Genomic DNA, 17,962 nt, shown 5'->3' on the forward strand with positions numbered 1-17,962 from the left:
TTACAATATACTGACTGCCATATGTTGGGCAATTAGGCATTGCGAGAGAGCCTGCTTGCCACTTAAGAAGGGCAGATTGTCCCGTCAGATTTTTTTGCGCCGATGAAATGTTACGTGCTTTAAGAACCCATTTATCTTTAACGGCATGTTAAAACACATTCGTTAGTTGTAGGTGAATGGGAAGGATTGAAGCTTTACGCCAGGTGCGCAAGTGTGCGCAGAGACTACAAATAGCGCAATGGGCAGAGGCCCAGATACTCTTGTAATGGGTTCTTAACAAGGTTTTATTACAAAATAAGGGCAACGCACGCGCATAGAGCAAGAAGGGAGCGGCTCAAGCAGTGTGGAGACAAGCGTTTTATTTTCTTCTTTTTTGGAGAGGAGGGGGCGGATGGGGGACTGGAGGGCGGCGCTGTTGCGTCTAAGTGGTGTCGACGTAGTCGCGTAACTGCGGGGGCGGCGCAGCGGCGCAGGTGTTTGATGAGTCAGAGAACAAGTAAGTGCGGCGTGTTTTTGTAACATATAAAACGGACGTGAAACCCTGCAACTTCCTTTAATCTCGCTAAGCTGGCGCTTAGACACACGCACAGCATGACTCTACTTACGCCTAAGGCCCCGGACGAAGATTCGGAGGATTGAATCGCTCTGCAGAGGCCGAGAGGCATTAAGCTCGTCGTGTACCGGCGCCACAACCATGCTCATGCATATCTGATGCGTATCGGCATCGACAGAGAGAGAATAGTGATGACACATTGAGCGAAGTAGAACGAGCAACCACTCGTTATCACGCTCAGTTCTGTAACTGTGTTATTATTACGTTACAGAGGTATGCCACCTCTCCCAGAGTTTGAGTTTCAAACTGAAGGTACTCGGAATCATCTTTAGTTTGTGAAATGTTTCCGCGGCACCTGCGAGAATGTGAAACACTGTCTTATAAAAGTCCGGCTAGTGCCAAAAAAAAACTTTTTTCCATTGCGCACATTGTTCGTCACCAAAGCCTAGACAGGATCTTCACGACACTACTGACTCGAAGCGCCGGAGGGTAACGTAACTCGTGCGCTCACGTTGTACAGCCTTAGTGTTCGAAAAGTACCACACAGCCTCCGCGTGATATCCTGCAGCGGCTCAGGACATGCGAGCAGATGTCTATAATTTTCGAAGAAGTTTAGGCACATTTCGCCAACTTGCTTCACCTTTTCGCCTGCTACATTTTCTTGCAGTACATGCTAATGTAAAACTAAGTCTCTTAATACAGTCCGAAATCAGTTAATTTTTTTGCCGTTTCCGGTGTTCGCTGGCGTGTCGGTCCGAACGTCTCCGCTTGCTGTTCCCTCGTACTTTGCCGCTGCCTTTGCCCTTCTCAAGGCTGTGTTCTCCTTTTCCCGCATGTATGACTTGATGTAGAAGTTCACGAACAAGCTCAGCACCAGCACGGTTTGCGCATTCGCCACATGGATGAGGTGGCGCGGGAAGCCACAGTCTACGAACAGGGGAATCGACATGTGTACGAGGAAGATGACAAACTGCACAATCTGCAGCGTTGTGAGATACTTCTTCCACCACAGGTACTTTTGCACCGTGGGTCCCAGGGTGGCCAGGAAGTAGTACGTGTACATGACCACGTGCACGAACGCGTTTATGGCCAGGCCTAGCGCCGGTTGACCTTCGGGGGCGTAGAGAACCCAGAACCAGCAGTTTACCGCCACGATGGTATGGTGAATGACGTGCAGATGCGTAATCTGGTTGAACTTCTTACGCAACACGAAGAAGACGGTGTCCAGAAGGTCGGCGTACCGCACGGCTATGTACCACCACCCATTGCGGTATTGTTCTTCCAGTCGCTCGTCCATGTAGCCGGTGATGCCCTGGCACCAAATATTGTAGCGGCCAGTGGGCAGGTACGTCTCGTACAGCACAATGTAGCAAAACTTGGCATTGAGTACCACCATCGCGAGGTTGTAGAAGCGGATGAGATTAGTTATCTCGAATGGTTGCCGGTCCTTCATCCAGCGTGGGCCGAGAACCTTCACAAAGTAGAGGTAGAACATGATGAGTGGGAAGACGAACATGGGGTTCATGACTAGCGGGTAATCGCGCGTCCTTGGGTCGCCCCATTCTTGGACCTGAGTTACAAGCGTAATGGGGTTCCAGCTCATGGTCTTGTTAACGTTGATGGTGAAGGTTCCCGCGTTAGAATTCATGGCTGGGTGACTTCTGTTGTTATTCTGGAAAATAAAAAATATAAATAATTTTACTCGACGTTGTTATTTAAACAATACGGGTTTTTTCACCCGCCCACATTCGCTTATTAAGACACAAGCTTTAAAGTTAAGGGGGGTATGGAGGAAGAAACTATGTCCTGTTCGATGCCGTTCGCTGCACGCACTTATTTTTTTAAGAATGCAAATTTGAAAGTGCGTGCCCGCGCGTGCATAAAATTTGGGCTTGTGCTAGGTGCTTTTATGTGCGTGCGTAAGGGCATCTGCGTGCGGTTTGATAACTTGTGTGTCAAGAAACGCGCAAGCGCTGTGTTTTTGTTTTTTTCTTCTGCATGGGACGTGGGACTAAACTTGGGTGCTACACAACTGTCCCCACTCACACAGAAATGGTGCTAGCATACACGAAACGGCAGTCTCTGCAAAAAAAAAAAAAAAGGGGGGGGGGGGGCTTCAGTACAAGTTTCTCTACCACGAGCAGATATCCTTGTCCAGGCCGTTGGCGGGAATTTGAATTCGTCCTTGCTACTTGCTCCTCATCGCGGCAGCGAGTAATAAATTTATTAAATTGTGAAATTGTCTTCCCTTAGTATAATCTCACTTTGAGAAAAGAGTATTATGATTTTCTTGTGGCTGTATTTGAATTTCTTGTCAGCTTCCACGGCGTATAGGCCAAACACAGGACGCCACTGCTGAAATGAAAGAGCTTTGATTCATCTCAGTCAGATGGCGCCGCAGCATTTACATATCCTCCACTGCAGGACACCGACGTCAAACGACACTACTAAAATCTTCGCCCAGGATATGGGTGTTGCGTGAGTCGATTCAAATTGTTATGATACCATGAAGCACCAAGTTACCAGTAGGCATGCATTGAAAAGAAGTTTGTCGGAGCTGTTTATGGCGGCATTCATACGACTTGGATAAAAGAAATAAGCGGAAAAGAACAAGTTAGGCACAAATTTAACACTCTTAATGTCGTCCAGAGCCTAATTTAGACCTCTGGTTCCAACAATACGAAACTCCAACTTCTCAGAAAATTGTTTTCAGAAGACATAGAAATGTTACATTATCTCTCTTTCTCTCTCTTTATCTTTTTGCTCTAGCAAAGGGTATAATTCCCGCTTGCAAAATGAAGGCATCTGACGAAAACTGAGCGTATTGATCGTGTTATACATTGTTCATTAAAAGCGGCCATGTTGTTATGACACAGGTCAAGTCGAGATGGCACGAATGCGTGGGCGATTCTTTCAGAATAAGTATCTTTTGAAGAGTGTCTCTCATCTTCCATAGAATAGCAAATATAATTTATAGCCTAAATTACAAACTGATACTGTTTAGATTTGTGCACTTGTATTCTATTCAATTCGTTCTGATAGAGAAGATTTGTTTCTCTTACAGCAAATAATTATAAAAAGAGATTGCGCTCGCAATGATACAGGTCGTTGGGGGAGTATCGTGCACGTATAATTAACTAGAACGCCTCCTTTACGAACAGGCACGGTCACTTGTCCGAAGTATTACCGAAAGCGGGCAGCATTAGACGTTACAAGTTATGTATTGACACACATGTTAATATAAATGTTCGTGCACTGTGTTAACCATCGCTATAAAAAGATTTCTAAAAAGTTAGCAAGCGCGCGAGTAATACGCGCGATTAATCAGTAAAAAAAAATGGTGCAAGCGCAGAAAGAAACTCACCTTTAAAGCAGAGTTGTCATAAGGCACAAGTTCGGTCCACCAGAGAGACTTCTCTTCACGGACCCGTGGTAATGTTCTAACAGCTTAAAACCAAAATGGAAAATTCAGTGAGAGGTCCTGCTTTCGCTACAGCATGCTCGAATAGATCCCGCAACAACCACGAGTTATCTTTTTCGCTGCTCCGGCTAGAAAAGAACTGTCCTTACAGTTACTCTTAAAAGTGAATTGTTCCTTTCCCTTTTGCTGCCGTCAGCGGAATATCCCTACCTTCAAGCACCTGCGAACCGGAGGTGACGTTTACGCATTCTTATGCCGCATTACAGGGGCTTTCGTAGTAGTTATTGTTTCGCTCGAAAATTGTCCTGCGCACATATCACGCGAGGGAGTCCAGTAGGGAAAGAGAAAAAAAAAAAACTGCAAATAAATGCAAACTTGCTTCTCGCCTAAGAGAGGCCACGCCTTCAAGGTTGTGCGCCATTGTCTTTTAGTCTGACCCGTGTCTGGAATTAAGCTCGTCAGTGAAACTGCTTGCGGGTTCCGCGTAGCGGTGAGGCGAGTGAGATTTTCACCCGCAACTCCTTGAGCCATGATAGGACTTGGGAGGCGCCTCTCCACGAGTGGGTACGCGGAGGCGCGGTTCCGACCGTGTCAGCATAGGTCTGTTATAGAAACAAAAGAAACATTCTGTTCTGAATACGGTACAGCTACACGTGGGAACTTTCGTGCGGTAAACAAGGAATGGTAATGTGAAGAAAGAAATTACAGAATGAAAAAAAAATTATCTCCGTGGCTTTTCTTGAGATCACGACTGCCCAAGACGTAAGCCTTGAGACAGCTGCAACGTTTCACAATAACATAGTGTTTCCCAAGTGGCTAATTAATGAGTGTTGATGACGTTGCTGAAGCGTCATCATTACGAAAAGTAAAAGAAAAAGAAAGGCTGTCAAATTTCATCTGCAGCTTGCCTTAGTGTCCATGTAGGATCACACTATTCACGTCACTAGCTTTCATTATTCGAATGTGCTTCCTCTCGGGCAACATTGTCGGTTCAAAGTTGATGAAAGAACGAGCGAGACGTTACGTTTCCTGTGAGCAGCTATACACCTTGTAACTCCATGTTTATGCAAAAATCAATAGATTATTCTAACATAATTACGCTCCCTTGTGGCCGAGTGCAAAAACTGGGCAATGCGTTAATGTAATGACTCAGGGGGTATGATAGCAAGGCAGATTAAGGCGCGGACTTGGGTTTGGAAGATTCCTGCTGCGAATGCGGCTGCAGCGTTTACATTGACACCACGGCTGTGCTGTATAAGAATCGAGACGAATCGGCACGTGTGATAGTCGAGGTTGAAGAATTGTAAGAACACCTTCATTATCACTGATAGATAAAGAAATTCGCTTCCTGGAGGATGTACGTCACGCTTGTAAGTTGTAACCAAAGAGCACCGTTATCTGAGTCGCAGGCGCGGTTTTTCCTGAACTTCATTATCTACGTTCGTGTGTCTTGCAGGTTTGTCTTTTTATTGTACTTCATCGCTGTTGTTCTTTTTTCATGTATATTATGAAGGTTGGTGCTCATAAAATGCTAGGAATCTGCTTTGTAATAAACAGCACTTGAAAGTAGCACTGTCCTTGTTGCTGTTCTTTTCTTGATTGTGTCACTATCTTCTCTGTCAAATGTTACTGATCGTTATAGATAAAACACTCACTCACTCACTCACTCACTCACTCACTCACTCACTCACTCACTCACTCACTCACTCACTCACTCACTCACTCACTCACTCACTCACTCACTCACTCACTCAATCAATCAATCAATCAATCAATCAATCAATCAATCAATCAATCAATCAATCAATCAATCAATCAATCAATCAATCACTCACGCACTCACTCGTTTACACGCACACACACGCACGGATTGTTCGGGGTTTCTGCCCCATAGGCATCGTCACCACCCGTTTCTAAATGTCTGTTCTAATCATGATCTTTCTCTTGTTCTGCCTACTTACCAGACTAAAGAGTACGAGCACCTTGCCATTGTTCGCTGCAAACAAGGAAAGTGCTAAATTGGGAACAAACAGCCGGCTCTCACGTCTTTATTTTCCTGGAGTAAGGTGCAGACGGTTTCTATGAGTACAAGCGCCGGGCTTTTGTTGTATGTCTTGTGCTTTGCTGGAACACCCACATATCCTCTATACCTTAATTACATCTCACCGTTGCTAGTTCATTGCATATTAAGAAGCCGACATTCAAAGAATAAACGTGAAAAACAAAACACAGCATGTCAATTCCCATCTACCAGTCGGAGGCACAGCTCAAGTGAGAACTGCTTGTGTGTTGAACTGGTTAACCGAGAGCAGGAAATAACCACTCTTGTATGCATTGATCCCCATCTTGAGTAGCAGCTAGACCCTGAGCTTCTGCGGCGCATTGACACCCTCTTACATCGTCTCCGCCTTGGAACTGCTTGCGCAAAGCGTTTATTATTTCGAATTATGCGTACGTGCTCTCGAGCAAGTTCGTGCGGCCGGGACGACAAAGCTGTTTGCACGTGCTCCTCGATTGTCCTTGCCACATTACACATAGACAGTGTCGTCTCAAACAAGAACTCCGTTTCCTTGATTTGGATCGTATTTTTCCTTGCAAACGCGTTAGACCCATCGTCATCAAAAGTACTGCATCGCAAATCAATGAAATTGCTTCAACGCTTCTTTGACGACGGTGGTATTCGCGACGAATATTGACTCTACTGCATGGTTTGTGTGTCTAATTCTTGCATCTGAAACTTGCGTACCGCAGACGTTCACGGACTTTGTCACATCGAGAACTTTCCGACGACGACATTTACTGTTAGTGTTGTTACATGTTCTTGTAGTTTGTTATGGTATCATCTAATGCATGAATTTATCGTTTTCCAAATTCTTTATCCTATATAATTAACCAAATGAAAACGGGTAGCGGTCACCAGTAAACGCTGACAAATACTTCTTTGCAAATTTTTCTCTCAATAAAAAAATTCTTTAAGACAGTGATGCTGACCATACATTTGTGACTTGTAATTTTTTACGTGAAATGCATGGGCAAGCCTTCGAAACCTTAGGAAAGATACTGACGAGACTCGATATATTTTTCTGTGAAGCACCTTAAGTTAGGCATCCTCCGGAATATAGATGCGTCATTACGTCGTTGTACGGAGTAACGGTGTTACAAGACACCGGGAATTTTCAGTGCTCAGTCTCTCGTCTGCTATGCTGCCTTCTCCTGCAGTCCGACATTCAATGCCTTGTCTTGACTCCGAGATCAGCCAGTTGGCGTGACTACTCGGGAGCTCATGGCTGCTCATTTTGGCATCGGCTGCTCACGGTATTACTGTTTTACTATTAGCCATAAGATTATTTCTAATGGGCGCTGCGATAAATTGTGACGTCACAGAAAAGTGCCTATCAAAAGCTCAGCACCTACGTGCGGGGATGAAGTTTGTCTCACCCCATATATTCATCACTCGTCGTTCCTTCGAAGGTTGGTGAAAAGCATACCAGAAACACATTAAAGGATGCCAAAACGTCCCAACTACCTAATTTGAGCATATTGTTGCATCACCCTGAGAAGCACCCGTGTGAGTGATACCACAATCTTCGACAGCGAAGACAAGGAAAGGCGTCGTAGTCTGCTGCTGCTGATTTCAGTAGCTGGTGTTAGCGATTCGTGCACTTCTTCAACAAAGCTTACATGATCGCCTAACTATTTATTGCTTTAGAAGGATTCTGAGCCAGTAAGCGCTCAGATATACAGCATGGTTTATATTTCTTTGTCTGTTTTGGGGAATGCACCGAGGCTATTATTGACCTCTGAGGAGAGACATACTTCCTTAAACACTATAGCGCATTTATATGATCACCAATTGTTGTTCGCGAGACACGTGACGCAATCAATGTTTTTTTTTTAATTAATCAGCGTCTCACCCTGGGAATGCACGCAATATTCACTAATATCTGTCATTTCACACAATTCAGTGAAGCGCCGGTGAATACGGGAAGATTGGCCTGACGTCTATCAAAAAGTCTTCCAAGTAAGGAATTGATTATTTCAAAGCTCTGTGGAGATATAAAAATAAATTTTGTATCACTTTAATGCAAAGTATTCTTGACGAGTTATACACAGATTTCTGTAACGACTATTTGGCCGGCATCTGGTCGTTCTTTTTTGGGACCCATTTCGAAGAGAATGCAGTCTAAAAATGTAGTCCGATGTGCCGCAGGGGTCACACGGTGTGTGCGACCGGTTATGTTCCACTGAGTACGTGCCACTGGGTATGTGCCATCGGGTACGTACTGCTCTTTAATGAACCTCTTTGAAACCAACTTGGGTATACGACACCATGGGTATGCGCCACTGAGGCCACTGCTTATGTGCTGCTCTTCAATCAACCTGTGTGTCGCCAAGTTGGGTTGCTGGATATCACAACAGCCACCTACGTAATGATATCTACGTAGCTCTTGTCAAATCTTCTTTCTTAACGCGATTGGCATACCTAGGGTATTTTCCGCACTTTCCAGGGGCTACATATCTAAGTCTCTAACTGTTTTCCCGCCAGCCTGGGTAACTAGGTGGTCCATGGTCAAATGCCTCGAGCATCGCGCTGCTGTGCTGAGGGAACAGGGTTCGAAACCAACCATCGGATCAACTTGGTTCACTGAGTATGTGGAACTTAGGTGCTACTGTCAATGAGCCTGTTTGATGTCAACTTGTCAACTGGCAACAATGTGCAACTGGGCATGTGCCAGACTTGAAAAAGAAGGCAGATCCCACGCCCTTTGGGAATCGATGTTGTGCGAAGCAGTTTGTGGGGAGTCTACCAAGTTAACGAAACGACTATAAGAGCACCAAGACGTAGGCGGCTGTTTCATGACCTACGTGACACTCATGTCATGACATTCTTGTCATGACCTATTATTTATATTTGTCATACACTCCTATAATACTGTGCCAATTGTGTTACATACCAAGTTAACAAAATGACCATGAGTGCACCAAGACGTATGTGGCTGTTTCATGACCCACATGACACACATGTTATGAACTATCATTTATGTTCGTCATACCCTCTTCTCGTACCATGCCAATTTTTGGTGCATACCAAGGTTATGAAACGACCATGAAAGCACCGAGATGTAGGTGACTGCTTCATGAAGTATGAATGTCATGGCACGAAGGTGAATTCGCTCACTCCAGCTGCCGCGCTTCCTAACTTCAGCGTTTTGACAGCGAGTTTCCACGGTCATCGAGTGAGGTGTGTTCATGTTTGCTTGCGGGTGCATGACACCATACTTGTTACTTTAGTTAGTAAGGCAATATTCACAAGTTTAAACGGCCGATAAAACTATTGTACTTCGTATAGCTGTCGCTATCGCAGTTCATGCTCCGCCTTTCGGGCGAAACTGCGATTTTTTTCAATGGCACAGAAAAGAAAAAAAATACATCTTTAAAACTTCTGCGCCGTTTGGCGGTGCCAAGACCGCGTCATTTATGTTCATAAAATCTTCGCACAACATATATTCACACTTGGGCCACACGCGAGCTTCTTGGCGGTGCCGCCAAATGGCACAGCGTGTCCAAAGAAGCGCGAGATTGGAGCCAGAATGCACACATGCCACATATATGACGCGTTTTGGTGGCCATACTACGTTGTGTCGCTTCATTACTTAAAATACGAGTAGTAAATGCTTCAACGTCGGCATCCATCATGAGGTGGGCTCCGTCGAAGTGTTCAAACAAGACCTTCTAACCTACACTCGAAAATGTGCTGTTACTATGTCCACAAACTCAGTCGTTGCGCTTAACCTGCACAGATCGCGACCGACATCTAGTGAACCTAGACGTGGGCAACTGTCATCGAACGCTGTAGCTTGCATGTACATTTAGGCTTCGGCTTGAATTGCAAATACAGTCGCAACTATTCTGTAAAAGGCGCTGTGGAAACAAAGTTGTCGCTCTGCGACCGACCTCTATGCACGTTACCCGTAGAATTACAATGCTGATGGGCGTCGCTAGCATGGGCAATGTGTACGTTTAGACAACCTTTGCTCGTCGGCCGTTTCGGTATCAAGATGGTCTAGTAGGATAAAGTCGGCTTTCAGGGACAGGTTCGGCGAATAATTAGGACAATAGGTGGCGCCTAGTCGGCGGCGGTGTGTTGTACATGTATCGTTTTTATAACTATTGGCACCGTATTAGGTGACACAGAATACCGGTGGTACTGCAATGCTTGGCACACACACACAAAAAGACCACTTTCTTGGTGCTGCCTAAGGATATACGGCAGAAAAAGCGGCCCCGAATTGATAATAATTGGTTCACAAACTCGCTCCAAACCTCCCACATCCTGTGGTCACTGCGCCTGCCACCGTGAAGCCCAACCAAAAGAAACCTGCGCCACACTATTGTTCACTTTTTGTGCGTGTGTGTGTGTGTGGGGGGGGGGGGGCTCTCTTTGGACGACATTGTTACAACTAGCCATATTGCTATGCGGCACCACCATATTTCGATTTATGCCTTGACGTAATGCCACTATCTATCTTTGCATTATCCGGCATTCGGAGATCGACTTTACTATCAAATTGAAGTATATAGCTCATAAGTTTCTCCAAACCCTAATACCTGCAAATTACTATACGTCTCAGATACATGTGGTAGAGCTTCTACAATTTCGAAAACTTTCGTCAGTGTTCGAAAAAATGAAACCCGGGCAAGTCGGTAAACGGACGTTTCGGTTATAAGGAACCGCAACGTTCGTATATTTGGCAAGTTGTTCCCAAGATGCCGATACTTCTTTCAGTCATGCCCTTATTCACTCCTTCAAGTTGTATGTTAGCGTCTGCCATTGCATTACTTGTGCTGAGTGAATTGATAAATCTCACCGCAGGTGGATTTGTTCCTAAAGAATGCCCCGCGTTCCAGCAAGCAAGTTCCACTGGAATGCAGGCTCCCGACCACTTACAATTTTTACGTGATCCCCGTATGGAGTGCCCTTTTTCTCTGGACGAACTAGAGGCTGCGCTTGCTTTATGCATGCGTTCCTCAGCGCCAGGACCAGATGGCATTACATACCGCGCTCTGTGTAACCTTGGTGAACGGGCTTGAAAGGCACTCCTGCTCCTGTACAACGACTCGTGACAGACTGGCACGGTTCTCCAGGAATGGAACACAAGTCGCCTGATTCCGCTTCTCAAAGCTGGCAAGTCGCTTTGGACGTTGCGTCATACCGTCCTTTCGCGCTTGTTCGTTGTGTAGGAAAAGTAATGGAACAGGTGGTTCTACACGTCTGGAGTGTTACCTAGAGCACCGTGAAATTTATCCAGACACGTTGACAGGGTTCAGGCGCGGCTGTTCATCTATAGAGAATCTTGTCGACTTAGTAACGTACGTCGACTTACAGAAGGCCTGTAAACGCTTGTCCGCTGCCTTGTTCCTAGGCGTTAAAGGGGCGTACGATAATGTCGCGCCCGAAGCCGTCCTTAAGGTGTTAGAAGCAACAGGACTTGGTGGCAAGACATAATTCCGGGTTCGCAGCTACCTACAGATACGGTCATTCTACGTGCTCACCGGGATTGACCCGACACCCGAGTATTACAGTAGCCGCGGAGTCCTTCAGGGCGGAGAACTAAACCCAACGCTCTTTAATCTAGCCCTTATTGGACTACTGGAGGACCTGTCAAGCGCCGTTCGACTTTCTATCTACGCCGACAACATCTGTGTCTAAGCGTCGGGGGTTATACGGCTTCAGCTTCGCGCTCGGCTTCAGAAGGCGGCCTCATCGACACCATGCAACCTTCGTTAACAAGATCTGGAGGTGACGTGGGAAAAGTGCGCAGTGGTGGCGTTTACCCGGAAGCCAATGCCTGCGTACGCCATATCAATCAACGGACACGTGATATCGTCCAGGAGAAGTCACAGGTTCTTGGGTGTTGTGACTGACAGAGACTCGTCCTGGACTCCTCACGTGAACCACGTGAAAAAGCGACTGATTCCTATATGTCATCTGTTCAGATTCCTTGCAGGAAAGAAATGGGGTGTACACAATCCATGTTACAGCTGCACAGGGTTATGCTTCTCCGGTAAAGCCTACCTGTTATATCCACACCTGCAAAACCAATTTGCGTACAGTTCAGAGCATTCAAGCCCAAGCTCTGAACATATGCCTTGGATTACCACGCAGTGCGTCAACGGCTCAAACTATCGTCATTGCTCAAGATTATTCAATCACGAGCAATATCGCCATCGGGACAGTTCGTTCACGTGTCAGACACATTGCCCGGACCCCTTGCCACCACCTCGCTGCACTCACCGTGGAAAGACCCCGCACGTCATTTAGCACAACTGCCAGTGCATATCGTGCCTCGCTGACATCGGGGTCACTTGGGGCCAGGTTGGTGTCTTGTCCATGGTGTTTGAGCCGTGCTTAAGTACACCTTAGAATTTTAGGATATTAGAAAAAGTCATATCTACTACTGCCCGCACTAAAAAAGATTGTGCTTACTCCTGTTGTATGACAAATATAGTACCCACGTACATATATATACTGGCAGATCGACCACGTCGACCAGTCCTGGCGGGGCTGTGTTTATTACAACAAGAGCAGTAACACTGCGATTCAAGATGTTACATGTCACGACGTCCATGGCTGCAGAACTCACTGATCTGCGCAGTACGCTTCAATTTGTTGACACAGAGAGTCCTGGTACATGGGCCGTGTTTTCAGACTCGAGACCGGCTCTACACAGCATGCAGTCAATTCTAAGACGTGGAGCTCACGAACAGCTAACATAACAAATCGTCAAACTTCACCACGGCGTCAAACAGAATAGCCACAAAGTTATTTGCCAGTGGCTACCTGGCTATTGCGGGATCCGCGGAAACGATCAAGCAGGCAAAGCTGCGCGAAAGTCACACCAAGAACAACACAGCGTTCCCATTCCTCTTTCCAGGACAGATGCTGAAAGGCAGCTTCGTCACTTGGCATGCAAGCTCTCTTTACCAGCGTGGAAGACCCCAAATATAAGGCGCACCAGGTTATACGAACTGAACCCTGCGCTCCAACTGCGACCTCCACCCAGGCTTCACCGACATGAGGCATCCCTTCTACTGTATACCGGCTGTGGTTGGAAGTGGCTTTCACGAAGGCGTCCACCACTTTGACTGGAATGACAGACAGTGTTGCATGCGACGTCTGCAGCGACGTCTGCAAGAGAACATCGAACATTTATTTCGCCATTGTCATCGATTTCAGCCAGATATAGAAAGATTATCTATCGCATTGCGATGACTGGACAATCGGCCATTGTCTGTGCAGGTGCTACTTGACGACTGTATCCGTCGCTCGTCGGCCCACAAAGCTGTGAAGGCACTTTTGTCTTGAGGGCGACCGGCCTATGTGAACGTCTTTGACTCGCTCAGGCCCTGCACGTGCGTGCGCGAGCTCACCGTGGCTTTCCTCCCCCTTCCTCCCTCTCTCTCTATCTTACCTTTCCGTTCCTTATTTCCCGTCCCCAAGGTTAGTGTAGCCAACCAGACGCCTTTCGGATTAACATCTCTGCCTTTTCTCTTTATTTGCTCCTCCTCCTCCTCCTCCTCCTCCTCCTCTGCATCAATCAGAACTTAATGAGCGTGTTTTAAGGTAACCTTGTTTTTCTAATCCTTCAGGACTTTGCTGACAATGGTTGTGGGGTTTAGCTACTGTCACATTCAATTAGGTGGAAATTTCATGGAAATTTCAAATGCGTGCCCGATGGTGGGATTGAACCTCGGTCCCTCAGAACAGAAACCTGATATTCTAAACATTAGGCCACAATCGCTTTTTTGCGTGGTATTTATTATAAATATAAAAAAACAATGCACACATAATTTATATACATATCTGCCAAAACAGCTATGACCGCGCCTACAAGCACAAAGCAAATACTTCACAGCACAATAATGCAGGAAGCATTTCTCTAAAAGAGAGCCAAGGAGATACACTTCACAAATCATGAATACTAGTCTGGTTAGAAATCTGATTGAAAATATCATTTAGCTGCGAAGCCATTTCAATGAAATTTGACTGCGAAGATGCAATTGATTTTGCATTCCGATCTTACATGCATGTTTTCCTTAAACTCGGCAACCCTACAAGTATCAGCATGCCAAAAGGCACATCTGTACATTAAGGTGGCATAAGATATCGTAGGGTATAAGGATTTACATGAAGTTCCTTTTAAAAGTCGTTTGGAGAACGTACCAAAATAAGGTGGCGTCCTTGCAGCTAATAAAGCAGTATTCTATAGCTTTCAGTGCATCGCAAATACGGCAGTTAATCGAATATAAATAGAATGATGTCTTTCCTACTTAAGCAGGTTTTAATAGGCAGCGTTTCAGTATTATAGACGAATGTCTCGTCAGATTATTATTGGTCGCTTCTCAAAGCCTGTGCTTATGCGTTTCCTTATGAAGCAAGGTTAAACGTTCTCATCATTACTGTTTGCCCTCCGCACAAAGCAACTGCGCTTAACAGTAATTCACTCTAGCAATATTCATGACTTCAGCGTTTTCGAAGTGAGGTAATAACACTCGAATATACGGACGACCTTGGTTGTTTTTTTCATACGAACAAATCTAATATCAGAACTGTGGTTGTTAATGATAGAGGAATTCGAAAACTGTTTTTGGTACACATATGAACTCTGCTAAAAGTTTGGGACTGGGGTTAGGCTCATGGATATTTAAGCTGAGATGGTTCGCTGGCATTGAAGTGTTTTGTGTTCGACAAAAATACCTTGGTCTTCCATTGGATGCATATAAGTCATATGCACATTTCTGGAAAGAACGTGTACTTACCCTAAAAGCGTGATGCCCATACATTCGTTCCCCTTAACCTTTCAATCATTGGTAGAGTTAAAAGGTGCAGTTTCTTTTTCTGCAACAAAATACTTCTATGTGCGGAAAATACTTCATTGTTCCAGGGTTTACATTCAGCGGTTTCACTGACTCTTTGCAACCTTTATTTGGCCACCAGGGTTGCTGTAACATAACGCTATTCCAAACTTGTCTATTCCCGTTCTGCAACTAGCCCTTGATGGTTGTCCGAAAAATTTTCGGACCACCCCCACAGCGCCTGTCTATCACGCGATCTCACAAAATATGGAGAAAACGCACCATCTGATATGATATGTGCACACTGATTATCGATGATTAGATGATTCAATTATCTGGCTTAGTTGTTACGCTACCAGGGATGTTCTTTCAATGTGCGGCTCTGATGCCACTATGGGGAATTCACAATGCTTCGCATTTAAAGTGCGCGCTTTTATACTGTGATTCGCGGCCGCAAAGTGAAAGTTAAAATAGCATCTTTTATAAGAAGCTTATTCGACATGGCGCTCTGTAGCGGCAGGACGCCATAACACTGAGTTGATAGGCGGCTATTGCAATTTCTTTTTGCTCTTCGTTGTGATGTTGTTAGCTTGAAGCAAAACAGTGGTCATTATTAGCTGAAACAAAACAGCCTTATCATTTTAGCTCTTCGAATATTTTTTACCTCTGCCTCATGGTTGTCGGACGGGCAACCGTATAAGGGCGGTCAAAAGAATCTAGTCTGGAGCAACCAGATGCTCATACTGAAGTACTGTCACTCAATGTCGCCTAGTTTGCTTAGTAGAATTCATTGACTGCTTGCATTTCGCAGCGAAAAAAAAAGAAAAAAAACAAAGGAAACGGAGATCTGTGCGTACAGCTGGCGATGTAGAGGGCGCATATTGAAAGTAACTTGCGTTACTTCATCTTCGCTGTACAGGAATAAGCACTTTTTAAACCACTACGATATTCTCAGAGAATGAGGTATTAATTAAATCGCGCAACAATAGTAATAGAGTAGACGGAACGCAAGCAAAACATGCACAAAAAGCCGCAATAAAATACCGAAACAGAGGCTCTATGGTTGAATGTCAGTCCTCCGTTGAATAAGATTTCGCTTTTCTCTTGTAAATAGAAGCGTACGTGCTGCGCATTACGTGCAAAAATATGGTATTGCAGCGCTAGACCGTGCACATCATTTCACTGCAGTCAGCGCGTATCATTACTTAATAATTTGACCAAGGTGTCCACAGCGGAACTACGCAGCGTACACTACCATGCGCGCCGTCGACAACCTATATATCCGCACTAACGCGGCGACGGTGCTGTCACCTGTTGTTCGATCTCGAGGCGAAGAATACCGCTCACTATACAACGGCTTACCTGGACATGACGCGCTTGCGCAAGTCGGTTGACTGCCAATTTCCGCACACTCCATTAGGCCCCAATCGTATGTGTACTTCTATCTTGCCAATGCCAGCTATCCCCGTGAGATGATCGACGAATGTGGCACATTGCGTAGCACCGGCGGGCGCTAGCTTCCTTTACGTCAAAGAGGCAGGAATGAAATGGGCAAACTTATAGCACTTGATTAACTGCTTCACGAAAGCTTCTCTACACATAGGTTCCAAGTTGTGCGTTTGATTTGCTTAGTTTTTTGAAGCACAATCAAGACAATAAAGAAGGATGTCTAACTATAAGTAGCGGCCATGCGTGTCTGTGCAACATCAGCGTGCGCATAATCTCGCTACATATCTCTGAGCATAAGTGCACCCACTTAAAAATTATGAGGACCATGGGTCAGGGGCCCGGCAACCCCCCCAAAAAAGTGGCTGGGTTTTAAGAGGAAGCTTTAGCTCGGGCCTAACACCGACGCGGCCTATTCAAATACATGTAAAACACAAAAACGTTTTTATGAGATAACCCCAGGACCGATTTTGATGAAATTTGTTGCATTTGAAAGAAAAAGTTAAATTCTAGTGACTGTTGGAAGCGGAATTTCGATTTAGGGCTTGAATTTTCTTAAAACGATTTTTAAATATTTGACCGTTTGAAAAAAATAGAAGCACGAAGTTTACAAATTCATAGCTCTGCATCAAGAACTGATATCACGGTTCTGTAAACGGCATCCATTAGATCATTCAAAGCGGACAAATTCAATATGTCATTTTACATATTACGTGAATTTGTTACGTTGGTTACAACGGTTTTGCAAAAGTTGTATTTACCAATGATTATATTTTTGTTATATTCATGTGTAACGTATCAATTTCGTCCGCTTTAGATGTACTATTATATGCAATTCACAGAATTGTATTATCATATATAGTGGTTGAGTTACAGAGTTGTAAACTTGATAGTATCGTTCTTTGAAAATTTTCGATTTTCGCCAATTTTTAATAAAAAATTTACAACCTAACTCAAAAATTCCGAACCAACAGTCACTATATTTTAAGTTTGTCTTCTAAATGCAACAAACCTCGTCAAATTTGGTGCAGTGGTTGCCGAGAAAAACGAATTCTTCTTTTACATGTATTTAGATAGGAGCACTCGAGCTAAAGCTTCCTCTTAACGTGGCTTCAAGCTAGTTATACGAGCGAATCAGTTAAGCATGGTTTGACACGGTTTTGCTTCTTTTAATGTTTTACTGCACATAAAAGGGTTCTTTCGGTAATATTTGCGTTTCTTCTCCTCCTCGAGCTTCTCGCTCTTCTTCTGTCTGTCGTTAATTTAGCACGCTTCTTCATAGCTTCTTCCTGGTGAGCTATATCGGCAGGGTTCTCAAACTCAGCCTGAGGCCTGCGGCGAAGAGTTGACGCGCTCGCACCGGCGAGTGCTTCTTCGATGGCGAGACTGAGCCGACTGAGCGACCAAGCGCTGGCGAAGCAGCTGATAAACCGTCGCCTAGTCACGTGGTACGCAGCGGCGAGGCTCGAGCTAGCGCAGATGCGACGCCTCTCCGCAGCGGATCACGTGACGTGACGTCATACTTGCACATTTGTGCGCCGACGGCTGAAGGTCAAACGAGCGCCGAGTCCAACCCTAGGATTTGTACCTCGAGGAGTAAAGCTTTTGCTCTAAAGCGAATGCCTTTTATGCCTTGACTTGCAACCTGTAACTGAAGAGAGCACTTCATGATTGGGATTACAAAG

At 45.2% G+C, this 17,962-nt stretch overlaps 1 protein-coding gene across 1 annotated transcript; it reads right to left on the minus strand.

Moving 5' to 3' along the window:
- Positions 1–339: 339 nt before the first annotated feature.
- LOC126536235 (very long chain fatty acid elongase AAEL008004-like) lies at positions 340–4,605 on the minus strand. The gene is made up of 2 exons (XM_050183128.3): positions 3,918–4,605; positions 340–2,225 (listed from the first exon to the last, which is right to left on the minus strand). Exon 2 carries the CDS (start codon positions 2,199–2,201, stop codon positions 1,263–1,265), a length of 939 nt encoding a protein of 312 aa, XP_050039085.1. The 5' UTR covers positions 2,202–2,225; positions 3,918–4,605; the 3' UTR covers positions 340–1,262.
- Between the last annotated feature and the right edge of the window lie 13,357 nt (positions 4,606–17,962).

The sequence above is a fragment of the Dermacentor andersoni genome, chromosome 4, assembly GCF_023375885.2.
Source record: "Dermacentor andersoni chromosome 4, qqDerAnde1_hic_scaffold, whole genome shotgun sequence".
In the NCBI taxonomy this organism is placed as follows: Eukaryota; Metazoa; Arthropoda; class Arachnida; order Ixodida; family Ixodidae; genus Dermacentor; species Dermacentor andersoni.